The following is a 22418-nucleotide window of genomic DNA, read 5'->3' on the forward strand; positions in this document are numbered from 1 at the left end:
GCTGAGCTTTACTAGTCCCCTAGAAATATGTCAATTCCATCATTGTTGCTGGAGATGAACCAGTCTTTTTAAAAAAAAAAAAAATGTGGGCTGGAGAGATGCCTTAGCAGCTAAGGCGCTTGCCTTCGAAGCCTAAGGACCCAGGTTTGCTTCTCCAGGTCCCGTGTAAGCCAGATATACATGGTGGTGCATGTATCTGGAGTTTATTTGCAGTGACTGAAGGCCCTGTCATGCCCATTCTCTCTCTGTCTCAAGTAAATATAAATCTTTAAAACAAATTTTATTTGAGAGAGAGGAACAGGCAGATGGAGAGAATGGGCATTCCAAGGCCTCTAGCCATTGCAAATGAACTCCAGACACATGCACCACCTTGTGCATCTGGTTTACGTGGGACCTGGGGAGTTGGTTCTTAGGCTTCACAGGCAAGTGCTTTAACTACTAAGCCATCTCTGCAGCCCCAGTTGTTGTCTTTTTTTTTTTTAGATGATAATTTTGTATAGATTTTATATCATTTGCTTTTTGGGTCCCCCCCCCCTTTTAGGTTTTCCAGCTTTTTGTAATACAGATTTTAAAAGCATTCTGTAGTGATTTTCTGAATGGATTGCATTGTGGTCTGTTGTAACAACTCCACTTTTTTTTTTTATGACATAGGGAGAGAGAGAGAAAATTGGCACACCAGGCCCTTTAGCCACTTGCAATTGAACTCCAGATGTGTGATGCATCACCTTGTGCATCTGGCTTATGCAGGTTCTGGGGAGACAAACCTGGGTCCATAAGCTTTACAGGCAAAAACCTTAACCTTTTTGATTGCCTTATAGATTCTATTAAAAGGTTCAGATCTTATTCAGTTAGCTCAGGGCTGAAAAGATCACTCAGTGATTAAAGGCACTTGACAGCAAGGCCTGATGGCCTGGGTTTATGTCCCCAGTACCCACATAAAGCTAGATGCACAACTTTGCACTTGTGTCCAGAGTTTGTTTGTAGTAACAGGAGACCCTGGCATGCCCATTCTCTCTCTCTTTCAAATAAAATAGGATAAAATAAAAAAAGTTGGCTCATGTCCTTTTCTATTTACAGTGTAACTACATTTAAGATGTCTATTCCCTTTATGTGTGTTCTTTGTCATATGTCTGTGGCTGGCCTCATGTATTCATGTTTTTGTCATGTAGTTTGCCATTGTTATATACAAAAACTACATAACTAAATCCGTGGTCATTAAGAGCTCTGATATTATAATATGCATATGAATATGGATGTATTTTGAGGTGATGTTAAATTGCTAGAGACATGTTTGCATGTATTTAAGATAATTCATCTTTGTACTCTTGACTTCAAAGGAAAACGCATGTTCATGCTCACTGCAGTGGTAGATGTTTAAAGGGCAAATGGAAATGGAAAGCTTTAGTACTGGTTTCTAAATGGTCATATAGAATCACTTGAAAGCTCAACCATGTTTATAGATGCTCAATTCATAATAGCTAAAAACTGGAATCAACCCAGGTGCCCATCATTGGATGAGTGGATAACCAAGATGTGGTATCTACATAGTGGAATTCTACCCAGCAGTAAGAAAAAAATGACATATTGAAATTTGTAGAGAAATGGTCAAACTTGGAACAGATCATTCTAAGTGAACTCACACAATCACAGAAAGACAACTGTGGCATGATCTCACTCATCTGCAGTTCCTAACCTGTATCAGCCCAAGTTGCTGACATAAGTGAATATCATCTTGAGGCTTGGACAATAGGGAGGGTAGGGCTTGGGGAAGGGGAAACCTGGGGGTGGGGGGACAAGACTGACCCCATATTAAACTGGTATCATAGAATCCTATATTCTGGAAGTCAGACTAAAGGGTGGAACCCTTGAGAGGATCTTAGGGGAAGCACCTGAATCGAAGGGCCTTGGAGAGACGAAACCTAACTTCAAATTTCTTCTGTTTTTCTTTCTTCTCTGGCTTTTTCTTTTCCCTTGGTGCTGTCTTGTAATTCCCTATACCAAGATGTGGTCTACATTCACAATGAGCAGTTGATCCGTGATACCTACTAGATTTCCCAAAATAAGACAGACTTCTGTCAGAGCCCTTGATTACCCACCAGAGGTTAATGGTAAGACCCTACTCCTGAACACACCGTGTGCTGTCGGCACAGACCATAGGGAGACCTGGTTGTAATCCAGAGGAGAGCCATTCCCCAGACAATTAACCAATCTAGTGCTGGAAGGCGGTACATGCACTACTGGGCGAAAGTGGCCAACATCTGTCCAAGCAACTCAAAGTCTTAAGTGACTCAGAAGCAAACAACCTGACATGATGCTCACACAGTGCAATAGTGGCACAGAGCCATGATGGGTAACCAACTGCTCTTGGATTGGCTAGCAGATCCACTAAGTGGAAAGGAAACCATATCTGGAACTGGGAAACAAGTCAGAATCATAACCAGATAATGATTCTGCTTTCCATTATCAAGCTCACACTAACCTTAGACTACAAGAGGGTCTGCACACTTTTAATTCTCTCTAAATTAATAATGGTCATCCCATTTAATCAGTGCTGACTTCATTCTCCATTGGAGACTCTGCTTCTCTTTTTCAGATGGGAGCTGGACCTGAGGAGATAAATGATCCAATGCACTCCATTCAGGCCCCAGCTGAAGCCACAAAGGAAGTGAGGAAATGAGCAAGAGTGCTGCTTTCTTAGTGAATCTGATATCAGTACAAGGGTGATGGAGATAGATACTGAAGACAGCACCTACCAAACCAGAAATCCAGAGGTTCCTAAGTGCCCATCACTGAAGTAGACTTAAATGTTCCCAGCATGGCTCAGGAAATTTTGCAGAAGAGGGGTCAGAAAGATTGTTAGAACCACAAGTTGGGAAATGTTGCACAGAGACATTGCCTCCCCCACCCAATGCATGGCCCACAATCCCCATGGGGTTTACCTGCATCCCCAACAAGGATGGCCTCTTCAGAAAAGGAGCAGGGAGGAGGGAAAGGATGGTACTTACTAACGTGTTGTTTACATACAAAATATGTCCACATCTAATAAAAAGTTGTGTGAACTAAATTATTATTTATTTGAGGAAGAGATGGGGAAAGATGACAGAGAGAAGGATAGAATGGATGTGCCAGATTTTAAGACAGGAGTTTGAATGTAGATTCATTGTATGGGTGGATAAAGCTGCTTCCAGAAGTCATAGTTTATTGAATAAAAAGGCAAATACCACTGGTGGGATATCTTCTATGAGTTGTTGGTTAAAGGTCTCCAACAGGTCCCCCAAAACAATACAAACTAGTATTGGTGCATAATCTTCATGGGTTTCGTTTCAGACTGCACCTATGAGTATAATTGGTGCTTCATAAGGAAACCTCCACCAGCTTACATACTTACTTTTCAACTGTCTTCTAAAATGTGAGTAGCCATGTCTCACCTAGAAAAATGAACACCGATTCAGATCCCATGAGCACAGTTTTCACTGCTGAGAGGAGAATAAACTCTAGTTTCTTTGGTGGGTTTGTTGAGATTAGGATAATTCTAGAGGTGGACTGGACTGTGTAACAAGATCCTTGTGGGAGGGGGATTTTACCAACCTTTATCTAACCACATGTTTAAGAACTTCATCCCCTACAACAAAACTCATACCACATGCCAATAACAGAATTGTGAATCCAGATACCAGATTCATGCTCAACATGGCTAAAATGCCAAGTTTATACAGTATCTTCCACTTTTTACTTTTGCTGAATTGCTAAAATGACTTGCTGGTCATGAAAACCCTTTGTTTACTATGAGCATTTTATGAATTTTAGAAAGGAATCTAGGAAGAAAAGTGCACAGGGCGAGGCAGGATGGAAGGGGAGGTGGCATTCTCACATGTCCCACCTGGAAGTCTCAACCTTTGAGGTCCACAATTTGATGACCAATTCAGAGGGATAATCCATGCATCCCCAGGTTTTAAATTCAACAAATAGTATTCACCTTGTCTCACTTAGGTCATCAATGTTTTTGTGACGCAAGACACTAACCTGGGATGGTGGGTAGAGGACTGAGACCAGTAACTCCAAACTGTGATCCACTTGAGACCGAAAAGAAGAGCAATGAAGCTCACCTTAGTGATTTCTGGTCAGCTCCCCTGCCCACGATGTGACCTCGAGGGTACTAGAAAAGTTACAGAAGGAATGTTGGTGAGAACCCACAGAGCACTGGAAAACACGAGTTCCACTTACAGATGCACTGGAATTTGATGTCCTTGCTAAGGTTGTCGCCATGGCTGCTGGGGGGCTGTTTTCTGAAGAATCCTTTGGGTGGAGTTGGTGACAATCGTATTGTTGACCAGACGTGTTCCTCAATGGAAGAGACCTAGACAAGCATGGTCACAACCTTACAGTGGCTCATGCTACCAATCAGAGACTGGTTGGTTTCCCCCATAATGGACATGCCACCAGTTGGCACATTTTGCCTGACTGGCCAGCCATAAAGCATAAACAGTCCACTGCTGGTTAAGACTATTGGTAACTTCTCTTCCCAAACAGGATGCAGAGCTCTTTCTAGCATCCTGACAGCGAGGGAGGAAGAGAGAGGGGAAATGAGAATGGTTGCACCAGGGCCTTTGGCCACTGCAAACAAACTCCAGGTGCACGTGCCTCTTTGTGCATCTTGCTCTATGTAGGCACTGGGGAATTCAATCCTGTCCATTAGGCTTTTCATGCAAGAACTCCCAACTGCTTAGCCATCTCTCCAGGCCCCAAACCTTTAATTTTGATCAACCATTCTACTGCTTCCTCTCCTCTACCCCTTTCTTTTTTTTTTTTTAAAAAAAAAGGTATTTATTTATTAAGAGATTATTAAGAGAATGGGCATGCCAGGGCTTCTAGCCACTGCAAATGAACTCCAGACACATACGCCACCATGTGCACCTGGCTTATGTGGGACCTGGAGAATCAAACTTGGGCCCTTAGGCTTTATAGGCATGCACCTTAACCACTACACATACACCACCATGTGCACCTGGCTTATGTGGGACCTGGAGAATCAAACCTGGGCCCTTAGGCTTCATAGGCATGCACCTTAACCACTAAGCCATCTCTCCAGCCCATCCTCTATCCCTTTCTAGGGATTTATTTAAAGAATTCTATAGAAAGAAAGTTCATTATCAAAAGTTATAGGGTTGGTTTATGTTTAATGACAGACTTGAATTATATCGCCTTTTCCCTATTGCTCATGTCCCTTCTTATATTTATAATGCCTATACTTTTAATCATATATACTGTCCGCTATTCGTAGGCATAAGATAGTAAATAGGGTATTGTCCCTAAAATGGAGATGTGGTTTGCCTTACTGTGGATGCACCCCAAACCAGTGCAGGCTGGGTGGCCCCCTCTGTTCTGATTTCAGAGATACCTAAGCACATAGCTGAGTAGAAACTTATCACAAATACTGGTTGGTAAGGGAGGAGAAGTTTATTTCATTGTTTGTAATAGGTGTGTGTGCGCGCATGCAACTCAGTGCAGGTGGGGGGAAGGGTCAGGTGCCAACTTCTTCGAGCACTGTGAGGAAAGTGGTGTGTTGACTGCCCAAGTCAAGCAATGTCTGAGGCTGCTAAACTATGTTCCTAAGCTTACCAAAGCATTACCATTTGCTGTGACCAAATTCCTCATAGGCAGTAGCTTAAGGAAGGAAGGGTTTACTTGGGCTCACAGTTCCCAGGGAATACATCCCATCATAGCAGGGACCGATTCCTCCCAAAAGGCTATACCTCCTTAAGCTTCTCCAACCTTCTCCCCAGATCTACCAGTTGTGGACAAGTGCACAAACATATGTGCCTACGGGGAATTTTTATGTTCAAACCACACCAGGTACCAGTGCTGCTCCTTCAGAGTGATCCATTCAGAACTCCTGTTGGCAGTGGTGTTGGTTCTCAGGCTAGGGAATGCACTCAGTCTTCTGCATGGCAAGTCTTTTTTTTTTTTTTTCCGAGTTAGGGTCGCACTCTAGCCCAGGTTGACCTGGAATTCACTATGTAGTCTCAGGGTGGCCTCGAACTCACGGTGATCCTCCTACCTCTGCCTCCTGAATGTTGGGATTAAAGACGTGCGCCACCACGCCCAGCTTCAATGGCAATTCTTTCCTGTGATTTTGGATGCAGCACAGTGTTGTCAGAGTCAGTTTAAGTTTTTCATTCTTCCCTTTTGATTCCCATGTGGAATATTGCTGGCATATGCTTCTGGCTTATGTGTGCATATAATAATTTTATTCATTTGTTCACAGATATTACATTTCTTGGCAGAAAATGGGCAGATTGAGGGTTGGAGAGATGGCTTAGCTGTTACATGCTTCCCAGCAAAGCGTAAGGACCCACGTTTCATTTATAAGGACCCATGTAAAGCCAGATGCATAAGGTGGCACATGTGTCTGGAGTTTGTTTGCAGTGGCTGGAGGCCCTAGTGCACTCATTCTCTCTCTTTCTCTATCTCTCCCTCTCAAGTAAATAAATAAATAATTTTTTAAAAAGATATATGGGTAGGACTGGAGAGGTGGCTTAGTGGTTAAGGCACTTGCCTGAAAAGCCAAAGGACCCCCAGTTTTGATTCTCCAGGACCCAATGTAAGGCAGATGCACAAGGTGGAGCATGAATCTGGAGTTTGTTTCCAGCAGCTGAAGGCCCTGTCATGGCCATTCTGTCTCTTTCTGTGTCTCTCTCAAATAAAATTAAGTTTAAAAGAATTTTTGCCGTGGCACAAGCCTTTAATACCAGCACTTGCGAGGCAAAGGTAGGAGGATCACCATAAGTTCAAGACCACCCTGAGACTACTTATTGAATTCAGGTCACCCTGAGCTAGAGTGAGACCCTACCTCAACCCCCCACCCAAAAAAGAGAATGGGTATATTGAAAGACAAGTATAAGGCTGGGGAGATAGCTTAGCAGTCAAGGGTGCTTGTTTGCAAAGCCTAACAGCCTGGGTTCGATTTCCCAGTGAGGTAGTTTGAATAGATGGCCCCCAATATATTCAGTTTTTTATTAGTTTGTAGTTTGCCTCTGTACCACCTGGCTGGAGGCAGTGTCACTGGGCGGATCTTCAGGGGTGGTGATAGGTTTGAGATTTCAATCTAAAGATATGCAAAGTGTGCCTAGCTGGAGTTCCTGAAGTGTGCTCTGCTGTGTGGCTTCTGACTTTCAGGCTTGTGCTTCTCTCTCTGCTTGGATCTGTGAAGGCAGGCCAGCTTCTTCTGCCATTATGGAACTTCCCCTGGATGTGTAAGATTCAATAAATCCCTGCCTCCATAACTGTGCCTGATCTGGAAGTTCACCTCCGGGAATCTGAAGCTGTCTGCTGCACCCAGCATCCACATAAAGCCAGATGCAGAGAGTGGCGCATAGTCTGGGGTTTGTAGTGGCAAGAAGCCCTGACGTGTCCATAAAACCATGCATCTTCTCTCTCTGTAAATAAATAATGCTTTTGAAAACAGACAAGTTCAGAGGTAACTCTGGCAGTGAAGTCGCCTAACTGCCTCGTTCACAGTTTGTCGAAAGTGGAACACCGGCCCGTCCTCGGTCCGCGGGGTCCTGGGCTGGCCCATGAGGCCCTTGTCTGAGGTCCCGGAGCGCAAGCGGCGGCGGAGGCCGGCTCTGCGAAGCCGGCGGCCGCTGGGACTCGGTGACCCCGCGCGGCGCCACGCGGGGGCCGCAACGTGGCGTGGACGCTGCCCGGTGCGGGGCGCGGGTGGCCGGACTCGGGCAGGGCTCCGCGCGGCGCCCGGTGCGGGCGGCCCTGCTCCGCCATCTTCCTTCCGGGCACCGGCACCGCCCGGGCTTTGGGGCCCGAGTCCCGGGGCTCCAGCCCGGGAGCGGCGGCGCGCTCGGACGGGCGGCGCGGGACCCGGGCGGACATGGTGAGTGCGGCCGGGGGCGGGCTGCGGGAAGCGGCGGCGGCGCTGCTGGGCTGCGGAACGACCCCCAGCTCCGAGTGCACCGCGGACGCCCTTTAAGATGTCGCTCGTGCGAAAGGCGAATCCGTGCACGTGAGCGTGGACAGGACTGGACACGGCCTGTGTCCTGCGGGCTGTGCTTTCACCCTTACGATGCTTTTAGGCATCGACTTTATAACCACGCGCGCTGAAAGGCAGGGCCCGCCTGTACTGGAAGTGGGATTGCAGCAGCAGCAGACCCCCACGCCCAGCCCAGACCCCCCCCACGCCCAGACTCCCCCATGCCCAACCCAGAACCCCTCACGCCCAGCCCAGCCCAAATCCCCCCATGCCCAGACTCCCCCATGCCCAGCCCAGACCCCCCCACGCCCAGCCCAGAATCCCCCACGCCCAGCCCAGAATCCCCCACGCCCAGCCCAGAATCCCCACGCCCAGCCCAGCCCAGATCCCCCACGCCCAGCCCAGAAACCCCCCACGCCCAGACTCCCCCACGCCCAGCCCAGACCCCCCCACGCCCAGACTCCCCCACGCCCAGCCCAGACCCCCCCACGCCCAGACTCCCCCACGCCCAGCCCAGACCCCCACGCCCAGACTCCCCCACGCCCAGCCCAGAACCCCCCCACGCCCAGACTCCCCCGCGCCCAGCCCAGAACCCCCCCACGCCCAGACTCCCCCACGCCCAGCCCAGAACCCCCCCACGCCCAGACTCCCCCACGCCCAGCCCAGACCGCCCCACGCCCAGACTTCCCCACGCCCAGCCCAGATCCCCCCACGCCCAGACTTCCCCACACCCAGCCCAGAACCCCCCACGCCCAGCCCAGACCCCCCCACGCCCAGATACCCCCACGCCCAGTCCAGAACCCCCACGCCCAGCCCAGACCCCCCCACGCCAAGCCCAGATCCCCCCCACGCCCAGCCCAGCAAGGGTCAGGGGTGCGGCATTCCCCAGGCTGGGGCGCAGAAGGCTTTTGTTGCGAGGCGCAGCCACCATTGTAGAGAAGCTGGGGAAGTGACTCCTTCCTCCTCCTTTTAGAATAGCTTCCTCGGAAGTCTGCTTGTGCTGAGAAGGACGGTAAATTCCGGATTGTTTCGTGTATTAGACTGACGGTGAGTGAAAGGTGATAGGCCCAGAGGAAGGAGAGAAACTCAAAAAGAAGTATTGCTCAAGTGTTTTGTTTGTACTGATCTAGCAGTCTTTTTTTGGCGGGGGGGGGGGGGGGGCAACAAACGAGCCTTTAGTTCGTGTCTCGCCAAGTAATTTAAAAAGTGATGGACAGGGAGTCTCAAGAACTGAAAGCACCGTGAGATTGAACGTGAAGAAGGAATTTTGAGGTTCCTTACCAATACATCAATAAGCCAGCGCACCAACAAATTAAGGGTACCTCGGATTGTTGTCTTATGAATTTAAAAAATTAAAATGCATACACTAGAGGGGAAGGTTTAGAAAGGCTGTATTAGATTAACAAGAGGAACGAGAATAAAGTGCAGAGAGCCCCTGCCTTGTGGAGGGTAGGAGTGGATGGAAAGCCCAAGGGCCAGTAAGAAGGGAGTCCTCCCTGGTCCCAGAGACAAGTGAGCCAAGAGCGCCTTCACCCCGGTAAGGGTCTGTTATAACCTGTGGTGGGTTCGCCTTCAGGCTGGGGTGAGCCGGAGTGAGGGCTGATTGGTCTGGGCTGGGGGCTGGCTCAAGAAGAGACCATCCATGATCTGACCAACCACGTCAGGATCAGGTCTAAATTCTAGAGTAGGGAAAACCCTATCAGGGAGGGGCTCAGGTTGCCCATGGAAAAAACACGCCTCTAGGGAACTCTAGGCAAGAGACTAGAAATGAGATCATTCTTTAATTACGTGCACAGTGGGGATTGCAGGGATATTCCTATCTTTACTCTTTGGGGCCCAGTCACCCTAAATTTCCTGGCAAAGTCACATGACTCCCTCTCAGGTGGTCTGTAATCAGTGATTTTTGTCACTTACAGCTGGAAAGGAGGGAAAATAAAGTGTTTGGAGATCCCAGTACGATATTTCATGACTGACTCCCTGTGAATAAGCTAAATGTGTACTGATGGTTTTAACCTTGCATGTTGTTCTTTATGAACCATGGTGAAACGGTCTACTTCCTCTAGCAGCTTCCCTTTTGTTTCTTTTGTTAAGTCTTACTTTATAGAACAACAGTTTACAAAGCCATTTCAAGATTTAATTTTTTTTGTTTATGTATTTATTTATTTATTTATTTGAGAGGGACAGATAGAGAAGTAGGCAGATAGAGAGAATAGGCGCGCCAGGGCCTCCAGCCACTGCAAACGAACTCCAGACGCCTGAGTCCCCTTGTGCATATGGCTAACGTGGGTCCTGGGGAATCGAGCCTTGGAACCGGGGTCCTGAGGCTTCACAGGCAACCGCTTAACCACTAAGCCATCTCTCCAGCCCTCAAGATGTGTGTTTTTTTTTTCTTTTAATTTTGTTTATTTGAGAGAGAGATTGGCAGATAGCGAGAATGGGCATGCCAGAGCCTTCAGCTGCTGCACATGAACTCCAGGCACATGCAGCACTTTGTGTGTCTGGCTTACATGGGTTCTGAGAAATTGAAGCTGGATCCTTTGGCTTTGCAGGCAAGTTCCTTAACCACTAAGCCATCTCCCCAGCCTCAAGGATGCTTATTTTTTTCTAAAGACAGAGGCAGATAGAAAGAATGGACACATCAGGGCCTCCAGCCACTGCAAATGAACTCCAGATGCGTGCACCATCTGGCTTATGTGAATACTGGGGAATTGAACCTGGGTCCTCAGGCTTCATAGGCAAGTGCCTTAACCACTAAGCCATCTCTCCAGCCCCTATTTCAGGAACTTTAAAATGTTTATTTGCCTCTGGCCTGTGCCACTTTTTGCATCTAGCTTAAGTGGGCAGCTTGGGTATTGCTTTGCAAGCAAACACCTTTAACTGCTGAGCCATTCCCCCAGCCCCATTATTTCTTGTTTTGTTTTGTTTTTGAAACACAGTCTCACTCTAGCCCAGTCTGATCTGGAACTCACTCTCTGTTTCTGGCTGTCCTTGAACACATGGTTATCCTTCTACATCAGCCTCCCAAGTTCTGGGATTAAAAGTGTGTGCCAGGGCTGGAGAGATGGCTTAGTGGTTAAGGTGTTTGCGTGCAAAGGCAAAGGACCCAGGTTTGATTCCCCAGGACCCACAACCCAGATGCACAAGAGGGCGCACATGTCTGGAGTTCATTTGCCCTGGCTGGAGGCTCTGGTGCGCCCATTCTCTCCCATTCTTGCTCTTTGTGTCTGTCTCTTTCTCTCTCATGCTCTCTCAAATAAATTAAAAAAATAATTTTTTTAAGTCTGTGCCAGTACACTAGGCTATTTTATGATTTTTGTGTAAAACTGTAATATTCATTTAAAAATGTACATTTTTTTATTTATTTGAGAGAGAGAATGGGCACACCAGTGCAAACAAATGCCAGATGTATGCACCACCTTGTCCATTTGGCTTATGTGGGTACTGGGGAATTGAACGTGGATCCTTAGGCTTTGCAGGCAGACACCTTAACCTCTAAGCCATCTCTCCAGCCTAATATTAAAATTTATTTAGGGCTGGAGAGATGGCTTAGCGGTTAAGGTGCATACCTGCGAAGCAAAAGGATACAGATTCGATTCTCCAGATGCACATGGTGGCGCATGCATGTGTCGTTCATTTGCAGTGGCTGGAGGCCCTGATGCGCCCATTCTCTCTCTCTCTCTACCTCTCTCTAATAAATAAATAAATAAATAAATGAAAATCTTAAAAAAATATTTATTTTTATTTGAGAGATGGAGGTTGAGAATGGGCATGCCAGGGTTTCCTGCCACTGCAAATAAACTCCAGATGTTTGTGACACTTTGTCCGACTGGCTCTACATGGGAACTAGTGAATTGAACTTGGGCAAGCAGGCTTTGCAAGCCAGAACCTTCTGCTGAGCCATCTCCCCAGCCCAGATTGTAATATTCTCAATTAACTCTTGCTTGGATAGCATGAGAGGGTCTGAAGAAACAAGCAAACAAAAATCCTTGAAATGAGTTGTTGGTACTAACTTCACTTATTTGATCTTACTTGCTGCTTCATATGCCAGTGAGCTTTCAGGGATTCGTTTGTCTCTACTCCGAAGCAGGTTTGGGATTATCGACAAGCGAGGGCATGTCCACGTTGACACGAGTTCTGGGCCCTCGAACTCCGGGCCTCACGCTTGAGCAGCACCTGCTTTACCCACTGAGCCGTTCAGCCTGTTGTGCTTATTTAAAGTCTTATTCTGTGGCCCAAAGTTACCTGAGCTCACTATGTACCTATCCCTGGCTGGCCTTGAACTAATGACAATCCTTCAATTTCAGCCTGTTAAGTGTTGAGATTACAGGCGTGACCTATGAATTGCTGGCATATGCCCATGACATCACTGTGTGCATCAGCTGTGGGCATTTCCAGTGTACGTCTCTGACCTCTTTCAGCTTTGTTCCCACGTCTAACCATTGAGCGGATTTTATTGTGGTTGGGGACATTAGGTTTTCTTTTGTATTGCTCATCTGTCAGTGTTACACTTAGGTTTGCCTCTTTTGGATTTTGAACAGGATTATACTGCTATTTACATATTATTAGTGTTAATTTTGAAAAAAAAAGTGTATGATTTCTTTGCCTCAATTTCTTACCCTTAGTTGTTAAACATTGACTTATTCTTCCAGTGGTCAAGGTTGGTACAGGCAGATTATTTTTATTGCTCTTGACAGTATTATTTTTGACTTTTGTTCCCAAGTTGTAAGGCATCATACTTTTTTGACATGGTGGGAAAAAAACACATTGTATTGAATATGGATAAGTTCATATTCAATTACAAATGTGGTTATTATCTGATTTGCCAAGGCTTTAGGTGATCTGATTTAGTTTTGTTTAACTCAAAGCAGCATGTCTATATGATCTTATCCTGTTTGTCCAAGTTCAATTTACTATTCAATATGTTTTTCTCTATGACCCTGAGTGTTTTATGAAATTTGATTTTATCATAACACTGTATAAATGGTGTTATCATTATAATTTAAAATTAAGTTCTTCTTTAATTCTCAAAAAAATAAAAAAATAAAATTTAAGTTCTTCTTGATAGATTGAAATATTCTGGATTTTTATAATTTTTGTCATGTTATATGACTTTAGTATATTCCTTATTAATTTAACAAGTTTTATTTATTTTCAAGGAGAGAGAATGGGCATACAGGGCCTCTAGTCACTGCAAACAAACTCCAGATGCATGCCATTTTGTGCATCTGCCAGGGATGGGATACCTCCAGTGAGTTGTTGGCCAGGGAGGTCCCAGATGCCCCCAAAACATTATAGGCCAGTGCCGAGGCCCTTGGTTTCCCACCAGGAATAGATGGTAAGACCCTATTGCTGAAGACTCTACATACTTGGGCTGCAAGGCCACTGAGAAATCCTGCTGGAACTGAGCTGATAACCTCCTCCATGTAGACCAGCTGACCGAAAGCTGGAAGAAGCCATTCTGCATGTAGTTCAATGGGAGAAAGAGATACCACCAGTGAAGATACTCAACAGTGGACACTGCAAGCCTTATAATTGGCCAGCCAGCCCAAATGAGCCAATGGGTACAATAGTGGCACGTCTGTCAAGGTGGAAACCAGCTGCCCTCCAATTGGACTGGAGGCCTGCTCCATGGGAGGGAATACATCCCTGATACTGAAAACTTAAAACAGGGATAGTCATGAGCCCTAGGGGTGTAACATTGGCTGATGTCTGGAAAAATGTATCTATATGCTTATCAAACTGCCCAGTAAGCACTTTTCTTAATATTTATACCCTTATATTAATGCTACTCTCACCTTGGGTAGAGAATCTTCTATTTTCAGATGGCAGTGACCTTGGGACGACTCAGAAGGTATCATAGTGCTGGAAAGACGTGACTGGAGTACTGAGTAACATCTTGATCACACCTTCCAAGGCTCAGGATCTAATGTGGAAGAGGTGGCTGAAAGAATGTAAGAGCCAAAGGAAGGTAGGACTCCTTACAACGTGCTCCTCCAGACACAAAATGGCCTGGATATCCATGACCTCACAGTGCCTGACACTACCTACACAAGACCATCATAAGAGGAGGAAAAGATCATGACATCAAAATAAAAGAGAGACTGACTGAGATGGGGAGGGAATGTGATGGAGAATGGAATTTCAAAGGGGAAAGTGAGGGGGGGAAGGTATTACCATGGGATACTTTTTATAATCATGGAAAATGATTAATAAAAATTGAGAAAAAAATAATTTTGGGGGCTGGAGAGATGACCCAGTGGTTAAGGTGTTTGCCTTCAAAGCCAAAGGATCCCAGTTTGATTCTCCAGGACCCATGTAAGCCAGTTGCACAAGGTGACGCATGTGTCTGGAATTCGTTTGCAGTGGCTGGAGGCTATGGCACACCCATTCTCTCCCTCTCTCTCTCTCAGATAAAAAAAAATGTTAAAAAATAATTTTGGGGCTGGAGAAATGACTTAATGGTTAAGGCATTTGCCTGTGAAGCCAAAGGAAACAGGTTCAATTCCCTTGTACCCATGTAAGCCAGATGTACAAGGTGTTGCGTGTGCCTGGAGTTCTTTTGCAGTGGCTAGAGACCCTAGCACACCCATTCTCTATCTACCTCTTTCTTTCTATCTCTCAAAAATAAATATGTTCATTTGCAGTGGCTAGAGACCCTAGCACAGCCATTCTCTGTCTACCTCTTTCTTTCTACCTCTCAAAAATAAATATATAATATATTTTAAAAATAATTTTTGCCATGGACTGGCAAAGCCAGGACCACCAGTCCGAGGGAAAACAGGGCCTTGGGAGATGGGCAAGGAGTCGGCAAAGTGACAAACAGACACACACACAAGGTTAATGTATCTGAGTGTATTTTATTGAAGTAAAGCATCAGGTTATATACAATTCTGGCTGCATACGTTTAGCCTCTGTTTATTCATGCAGTACGATTTCTATGATCAGACTGTTCCAGGAATCGAGGCACAGATACATTGAGTAAAGATTACAATCACATATTTAATAGTTAATGTCTCACTGAAATTAGTGTTAGACAGTCAATGGTTACAAATGACGTTTGGTTTTTAGCCTGCTTCAAGCATCCAGTATTTTTAACAAAAGTTCTAACAGGGCGACTTCATAACTAATTTATATTCTTCCTTGAGCCATGCCATAAAAATGTAGGTGTATCAAAGCCTGCCTTCTTCTCATAATTGGATCCCAGTTGCTTCCTAATGCTTTCTCTGTGCTTTAGTAAGCAAGCACCAAGGTGGCCTCAACCTAGCAAGTCTGTCCACAAAAGTTAAAGATAACCAAGAAACATGCTTCCCACCGTTGTTTACTAGCATATCCCCATTCCTATACACTCCTGTATAAGGTAATGGTTCATCGATTGGTTCTGGTCCTCAGAATTCTGACTATGGCTTGAAACAACAGCAGGGTCTTCAGAGGAAGCATCACACCATCAGGTGACTCAATTTTTGGAAACTGTTCCATATCTAATTTCCTTCTATGTGTGTCTACTAAATTGTGAAAGAACATCATGCTGCTGCCATGTGTCAGGAAGAGAACAGTAGTAATGAAGAAAACAGCTATTAGAGAGCAGCAAAGGGCACTACAGGTCTGGAAAATGCATGTCCTTCCAGGAGCTTTCTTCCTTGAAGCTTTCGCCTCAGCCTGGTGAACAAGTCACACAGGCTCCACTGGAGTTGGCGTGGCAAATCTTCAATTGCAGATAACAGAATATTCTTAGTTCAATGTATGTTTCCAAATATCAGTTGTTACTAGCATCCTATATTAAAGATACTACAACTTAGGGTGTTATGATTCAGTGTCATTATTTTGTTTGTTTTATACTTTGGCCTCTTAAACACAACATTTAAAGTCAGTGCTTTAAAAAAGTTAATTTGATAAAAGCATTAAGAAACCCCATTTGAGGCTGGAGAGATGGCTTAGCAGCTAAAGTGTTTGCCTGTGAAAAAGGACCCATGTTTGGTTCCCCAGGACCCACGAGTAAGCCGGATGCATAAGGTGGCACATTGCAGTGGCTGGTTGTTCCGAGGCACCCATTCTCTGTCTCTCTTCCTCTCTCTGCCTCTTTCTCTCAAATAAATAAATAAAAAGAAAACAATTTTAAAAAATAAAAAGAAAATAATTTTTAAAAGTAAAAAGAAAATAATTTAAAAAATAGAAAGAGAAAAGGAAACACTATTTAAATGCCAGTAGCAGTTCTTTTTGGTTTTTCGAGGTAGGATCTCACTGTAGTGCAGGCTGACCTGGAATTCACTCTCAGTATTCTCAGATGGACTCAAACTCACAGCAATCCTCCTACCTCAGCCTCCCAAGTGCTTGGATTAAAGGCATGCACCACCATGCCTGGCTAGTATCTTAATATTATGTGTCCTTCAAAAACTGAACCATTCGTTCCATTCATGTTGAAAATTATTATAGTACATAAAGCCATGAATTTTTCTAGTATAGAATTTGTGAACTGAAAATGGTGGCACACACCTTTAATCCCAGCACTTGGGAGGCAGAGGTAGGAGGATTGCTGTGAATTTGAGGTCAGCTTGAGACTATATAATGAATTCCAGGTCAGTCGGGGCTAGAGCAAGACCCTACCTCAGAAAAAAAAAAAAAAAGAAAGAAAGAAAGAAAATTTGTGATCATAACTTCAGTTATGCACTTTACTTTTTTTTTCAGGAATGAAGTTATAGAATCACTGTGGGAACATTTCATGTTATAAGTTCTTTTGTGTATATTTGTGTATGTGCCTTTGTGATATGTATATTTGTGTTCGTGTGTGAGAGTATGGCCATGTGCATGCCATGGCACATGTGTGGAGGTTACAGGACAGTTTCAGATGCAGGACCTCACTTTCCACCTTTTTGAAACAGTGTCTCTTTTCTTGTTCATTGCTGCATTCTCCAGCAAAGCTGGCCGGTAAGGTTATGGCCGTCCTGTCCCAATCTCCCATCTTGCTGAGTTGTGCTCTGTTGGGTTTTTAAATGGGCTTTGGGAATATGAACTGCTATCCTCTTGCTTGCATAAAAAGCACTTTTTAACCACTGAGCAATATCCCCAGTTCTCCATCATCTACTACAGAAGCAGTCTGTAATGGGGCCTTGGATGATAATCAGTTCTGCATTCCTATTACAATATGTCTCAGAATACAACAAAGTTTGTGTGAGGGTTAATCTACACTGGTGACTTGACTTGGATTTGTAGTTGTGTTTGTGAGGGTGTTTTCAGAGAAGTGAAATGAGGAGGGGATACCCACACTGGAAGTAGGAATCACCATTTCCTGAACTGGAGTCCCACAATGACGGATGAAGAAGGAAGTCCCTGTTCAGCATTCTCTGCTCTGTGCTGCCTGGGTTGCAGAGATGTGAGGAGTCCCAGATGCATACTTTTGCCTTCCCCCCCCGAACTCTACCATTCCTTCCAGGTATTTGATCACAGCAAAGAGAAAGTAAAGTAACTAATACACTCACATTCCATAGAATTTGGAATTATTGTGCTCTTGGAGATCCAGTAGCATGATGAGTATTCAGTTCTGTTTTTTGTTTGCTTGCTTGTTTTGTTTTACCAAAGAGTTCTAATACAATATGGTAATTGTTGTTTTAGAGTGTGTGATGATGGATAGAGAATAAGAGTGTGATGACCAGGATATGCACTGACCATTTGGAGAACACCCACAGATTTTCAGAGTTGTGAGTCTCACCTTTCCTCCTGAAATCTCTGGGCTGTTTCAGGACTCTGTGACCCTAGAGGATGTGGCTGTGAACTTCACCCTGGAGGAATGGGCTTTGCTGGATTCTTCCCAGAAGAAGCTTCACAGAGATGTGATGGAGGAAACCCTCAGGAACCTGGCTGCTGTAGGTATGCGTGAACTCATTCTTGACTTAAGTCTGTCTCATTCAAAGATGCTGCTCTATGTATGGAAATATTCCATATCAGATATGATCATGTTAAACTGTGAATCAACCTGGCATCTAATAATTTTTTCATAATGACTGAATCCATCATGATTTTTCTGGGCCTATATTTTAGGAAAAATACAAGGAGACCAGTGCATGGAAGATAACTATGAATATTCCACGAGAAATCTAAGGTAACTCGGCCAATGCAAATAACAATGATCTGCAAGAATCTGGATAGGATTGGAAAATTAACAAAGCAATATAAGTGTGCAAGCCCAGCTTCAAATGATATAATCCTCAGCACTTATTGCTCAAATACATACTGGATTAGAAATATGCTATGCTGGCATGATAATCAAGTGACAATTTCTGATTATTCTGTAGGCACAGACTTCTTTCATGTACAAAGTTATTAAAACTGCAATTTCCTTCTGCCTTTAACTATGTATTTTATAGAAAATGTAAAGTAATTTCATGTTTTTACTATTGGACCACTCTCCATGGTATCTTCTGTATCTGTAAATTTTTTGAAATAGAAAATGACTTTTGTCCAAACATTTTGCAAAAGAAATACTGAACTACAATTTACCTGTGAAGTAAAGGCAGATGTGGTGACTCACAACTTTATCACCAGCTAGTTAGAAGTCTGGAGGTAGAGAGTCTTGAGTTTGAGGCCAGCCTGAGCACTAGCCAGACCTTTCCCTTCATCAAAAGACAGAGAGAGAGAGAAAGAGAGAGAGAGGTAACTAAATAAATAAATAGGGGCTGGAGACATAGTTCATCAGTTAAGGTTCTTGCCTACAAAGCCTAATGTATGACCTGGGTTCAGTTCCCCAGTATCCAGGTAAAACCAGATGCACAAGTGGCACATCTAAAGTTCATTTGCAGCAGCTGGAGGCCATGACTTTTCCATTCTCTCTCTTTCTTTCTCTCTTTTTATTTTATTTTATTTTTATTTATTTTGGTTTACTTTTTATTTATTTATTTGACAGTGACAGACAGAGAAAGAAAGAGGCAGATAGATAGAGAATGGGCATGCCATGGCCTCCAGCTACTGCAAATGAACTCCAGATGCATGCACCACTTTGTGCATCTGGCTTTTGTTGGTCCTGGGAAGTTGAGCCTCGAACTGGGGTCCCTAGGCTTTACAGGCAAGTGCTTTAACACTAAGCCATCTCTCCAGCCATGTCTCTCTTTTAAAAATATATATGTAATTTATTTATTTGAGAGAGGGAGAGAATGAGAAAAAGAAAGAGAGAGAGAGAGAGAATGGGCATGCAAGGGCCTCCAGCCACTACAAATGGACTCCAGATGCATGTGCCATCTTGTACATCTGGCTCATGTGGGTCCTAGGGAATTGAACCTAGGTCCTTAGGCTTCACAGGCAAGTGCCTTAACTGCTAAGCCATCTCTCCTGCCCTCTGACTCTCTTCTCTATCTCTCTCTGCAAATAAATAAACATTTAAAAAATCAAAAAATAAATAAACAAATACATAGATATTTACCATTTCCACAATTTTTAACTTGGTAAAAATACAACCCCTGATGAATCTTAATATTATCTGTCCTACAGGCCCTGTTAATAATTCAGTCCATTTTCAAAATTTCTGACAGGGAATAAAACAGGAACTTTTGGGAAGGAATTTATGTTTGGAATTTTAATAATGTGCTCTCCATTGTTTACAGAAGTGAAGTTGTGAAGAAACTGTGGGAACAAAAAGAATGTAGTCAATATAGAGAAATCTTCAGCCAGAAAGCAGATAGTGTTGCTATGCTGGGTGAATGCCAAGTGTATGAAGACTTGCTCATTGCTCATTCATCCTTTAATGTGCCTGTGACTGTTCAGACTGGACACCACGCTAATGAAGATGAGATAAATGAAACGAGTCTCTATAAATTTAGGGAATGTGAGGAACCCGTTTTTTATCTTGATTGCTTTCTGAAGAATGAAGATACTAAAAGTGGGCAGAGAGTCTATGAACTTAATCAATGTGAGAACTTCTTCCAGAGCCAGAGTTACATTCAAATACAGGTTGAAGGTGACACTAATGAGGAAATGTATGTGGGAAAGCAGCATTTTAATGCCTTTACCTATCCTAGTCATTTTCAATATGTTAGAAATATTAACAGTGGAGACAAACCCTATGTGTGTAAGCAGTGTGGGAAAGCCTTTTCTTGCTTGAGTCACATTCAAAGACATGAACGAACTCACACTGGAGAGAAACCATACACATGTAATATATGTGGTAAAGCCTTCAGTACTTTGACTAACGTGCAAAAGCATAAAAGAATTCACACTGGAGAGAAACCCTATGTATGTAAACATTGTGGGAAAGCCTTTTCTTGGAGTAACCTTCGAAGACATGAACAAACTCACACTGGGGAGAAGCCATATAAATGTAATTTATGCAGTAAAGCCTTCAGTTGTCTGAGTAAGATTCAAGACCATGAAAGAACGCACACAGGAGAAAAACCATATGAATGTACACAATGTGGAAAAACCTTCACTTCTTACCATTCCTTTAAGGCACATAAGCGATGTCACACTGGAGAGAAGCCCTATGTATGTAAGCAGTGTGGAAAAGCCTTCAATTATTACAATTCCATTCAAACGCATAAACGATGTCACACAGGGGAAAAACCCTATGTATGTAAGCTGTGTGGTAAAGCCTTTATTGCTCTGAGTTCTCTTCGCTATCATGAGAGGATTCACAGTGGTGAGAAACCCCACATTTGTTTGCAATGTGGGAAACGTTTTAATTCTTCCAGTATCCTTCGAACACATGAGCGAACTCACACTGGAGAGAAACCCTATATATGTAAGCAATGTGGGAAAGGTTTCAGTTCTTCCAGCAACTTGCGACAGCATGAGTGGACTCACTCTGGGGAGAAGCTGTGTGTGTGTAAGCTGTGTGGTAAATCCTTCACTGATCCTAGTTCACTTGGACGCCATAAAAAGATTCACAGTGGAGAGAAACCCTATGTATGTAAGCATTGTGGGAAAGGCTTTTCTTCTTGGAGTAGTTGTCAAAGACATGAACAAATTCACACAGGTGAGAAACCCTACATATGTAAGCTTTGTGGGAAAGCCTTCACTAATCCCATTGCCCTTCGGAAGCATGAGATGATCCACAGTGGTGAAAAACCCCATGTATGTAAGCAGTGTGGCAAGGGGTTCATTTATTTCTGTAAGTTTCAGATACATGAACGGACTCACACGGGAGAGAAGCCATATCAGTGTAAGCTATGTGGTAAAGCCTTCACTGGTCAAAGTTACCTTCAGCGCCATGAAAAGATCCACAGTGGAGAGAAACCTTTTGTGTGTAAGCAGTGTGGGAAGCCGTTTTATACTTTAAGTGATTGTCAAAGACATGAAAAAATCCATACTGGTCAGAAACCCTACATATGCCAGCAGTGTGGGAAAGCCTTTACTCGTGCCAGTTCCCTTAAAATACATGAAAAGATTCACTCTAGAGAGACTTCCTAAGTATATCATATGAAAAGACCTCCATATCTGATAACCTTTTAAAAAATTTTTTTGTTCATTTTTATTTATTTATTTGAGAACAACAGACAGAGAGAAAAAGAGGCAGATAGAGAGAAAGAGAGAGAATGGGCATGCCAGGGCCTCCAGCCACTGCAAACGAACTCCAGATGCATGTGCCCCCTTGTGCTAATGTGGGTTCTGGGGAATTGAGCCTTGAACCGGTGTCCTTAGGCTTCACAGGCAAGCGCTTAACTGCTAAGCCGTCTCTTCAGCCCCCTCTGATAACCTTTTTAATCAACTATGACAATAGGAAGGAAAGCTATTGTCATGTTTTTTGTAGGAATGTCTGTACTGATCTTCAAGGAATAAGACACAAAAAAAGTTAGGCTGAGGAGTTAAAGGTGCTTGCTTGCACAGCCTGATAGCCTGGGTTTGATTCCCCAGTACCCACATAAAGCCAGAGGCACAAAATGGCACATTCACCTGGGGTTCATTTGCAGTGGCAGGAGGCTACAGCTTGCTCATATTTGCTTTCTCTCAAAGATACTTTTTTTTTTCTTTCTTTCTTTTTTTTCTTTTTCTTTTTCTTTTTTTTTTTTGAGGTAGGGTCACACTCTAGCCCTGGCTAGACCTGGAATTCACTATGGAGTCTCAGGGTGGCCTTGAACTCTTGGCGATCCTCCTACCTCTGCTTCCCGAGTGCTGGGATTAAAGGTATGTGGCACCATGGCCAGCTCTAAAAAACATTTTTACAATAAGAAACAGAAAAGTGTATAGTATAATGATAAATGTTGAATAAATATGGAAATTATGCAATTGGCCCACCTCTGAGAGTGAGCTTGGTATCAAAATTTGTATTGTAGAAATTGTGGAAATGTTTTCACTTACAAAATGTTTCAGAAATCTAAAACTTGTTTCAAAATTCTGTGAAAATTCTTCATGTAACAGAATTTATAACTGTTTTTTAAACCTTGATGTGAAATAATTTATGTAGAGTGTTCCAGAAATTATATTATGTGAAAAAATATTCTGAATCTTTATGTGT

At 43.9% G+C, this 22418-nt stretch overlaps 1 protein-coding gene across 2 annotated transcripts; it reads left to right on the forward strand.

Moving 5' to 3' along the window:
• The first annotated feature begins 7841 nt into the window (after window positions 1–7841).
• On the forward strand, window positions 7842–21523 carry LOC123456356 (zinc finger protein 14-like). Of its 2 annotated transcripts, none has more exons than XM_045139168.1 (4): window positions 7842–7888; window positions 17719–17845; window positions 18017–18077; window positions 19573–21523. In XM_045139168.1, exons 1-4 carry the CDS (start codon window positions 7886–7888, stop codon window positions 21371–21373), a joined length of 1992 nt encoding a protein of 663 aa, XP_044995103.1. In that variant the 5' UTR covers window positions 7842–7885; the 3' UTR covers window positions 21374–21523. The 2 variants fall into 2 exon arrangements, with proteins under 2 accessions (XP_044995103.1, XP_044995104.1); XM_045139169.1 differs by lacking the exon at window positions 7842–7888 and adding an exon at window positions 8914–9031.
• The last annotated feature ends 895 nt before the right edge of the window (window positions 21524–22418 follow it).

The sequence above is a fragment of the Jaculus jaculus genome, chromosome 21 (assembly GCF_020740685.1).
Source record: "Jaculus jaculus isolate mJacJac1 chromosome 21, mJacJac1.mat.Y.cur, whole genome shotgun sequence".
Lineage (NCBI taxonomy): Eukaryota > Metazoa > Chordata > Mammalia > Rodentia > Dipodidae > Jaculus > Jaculus jaculus.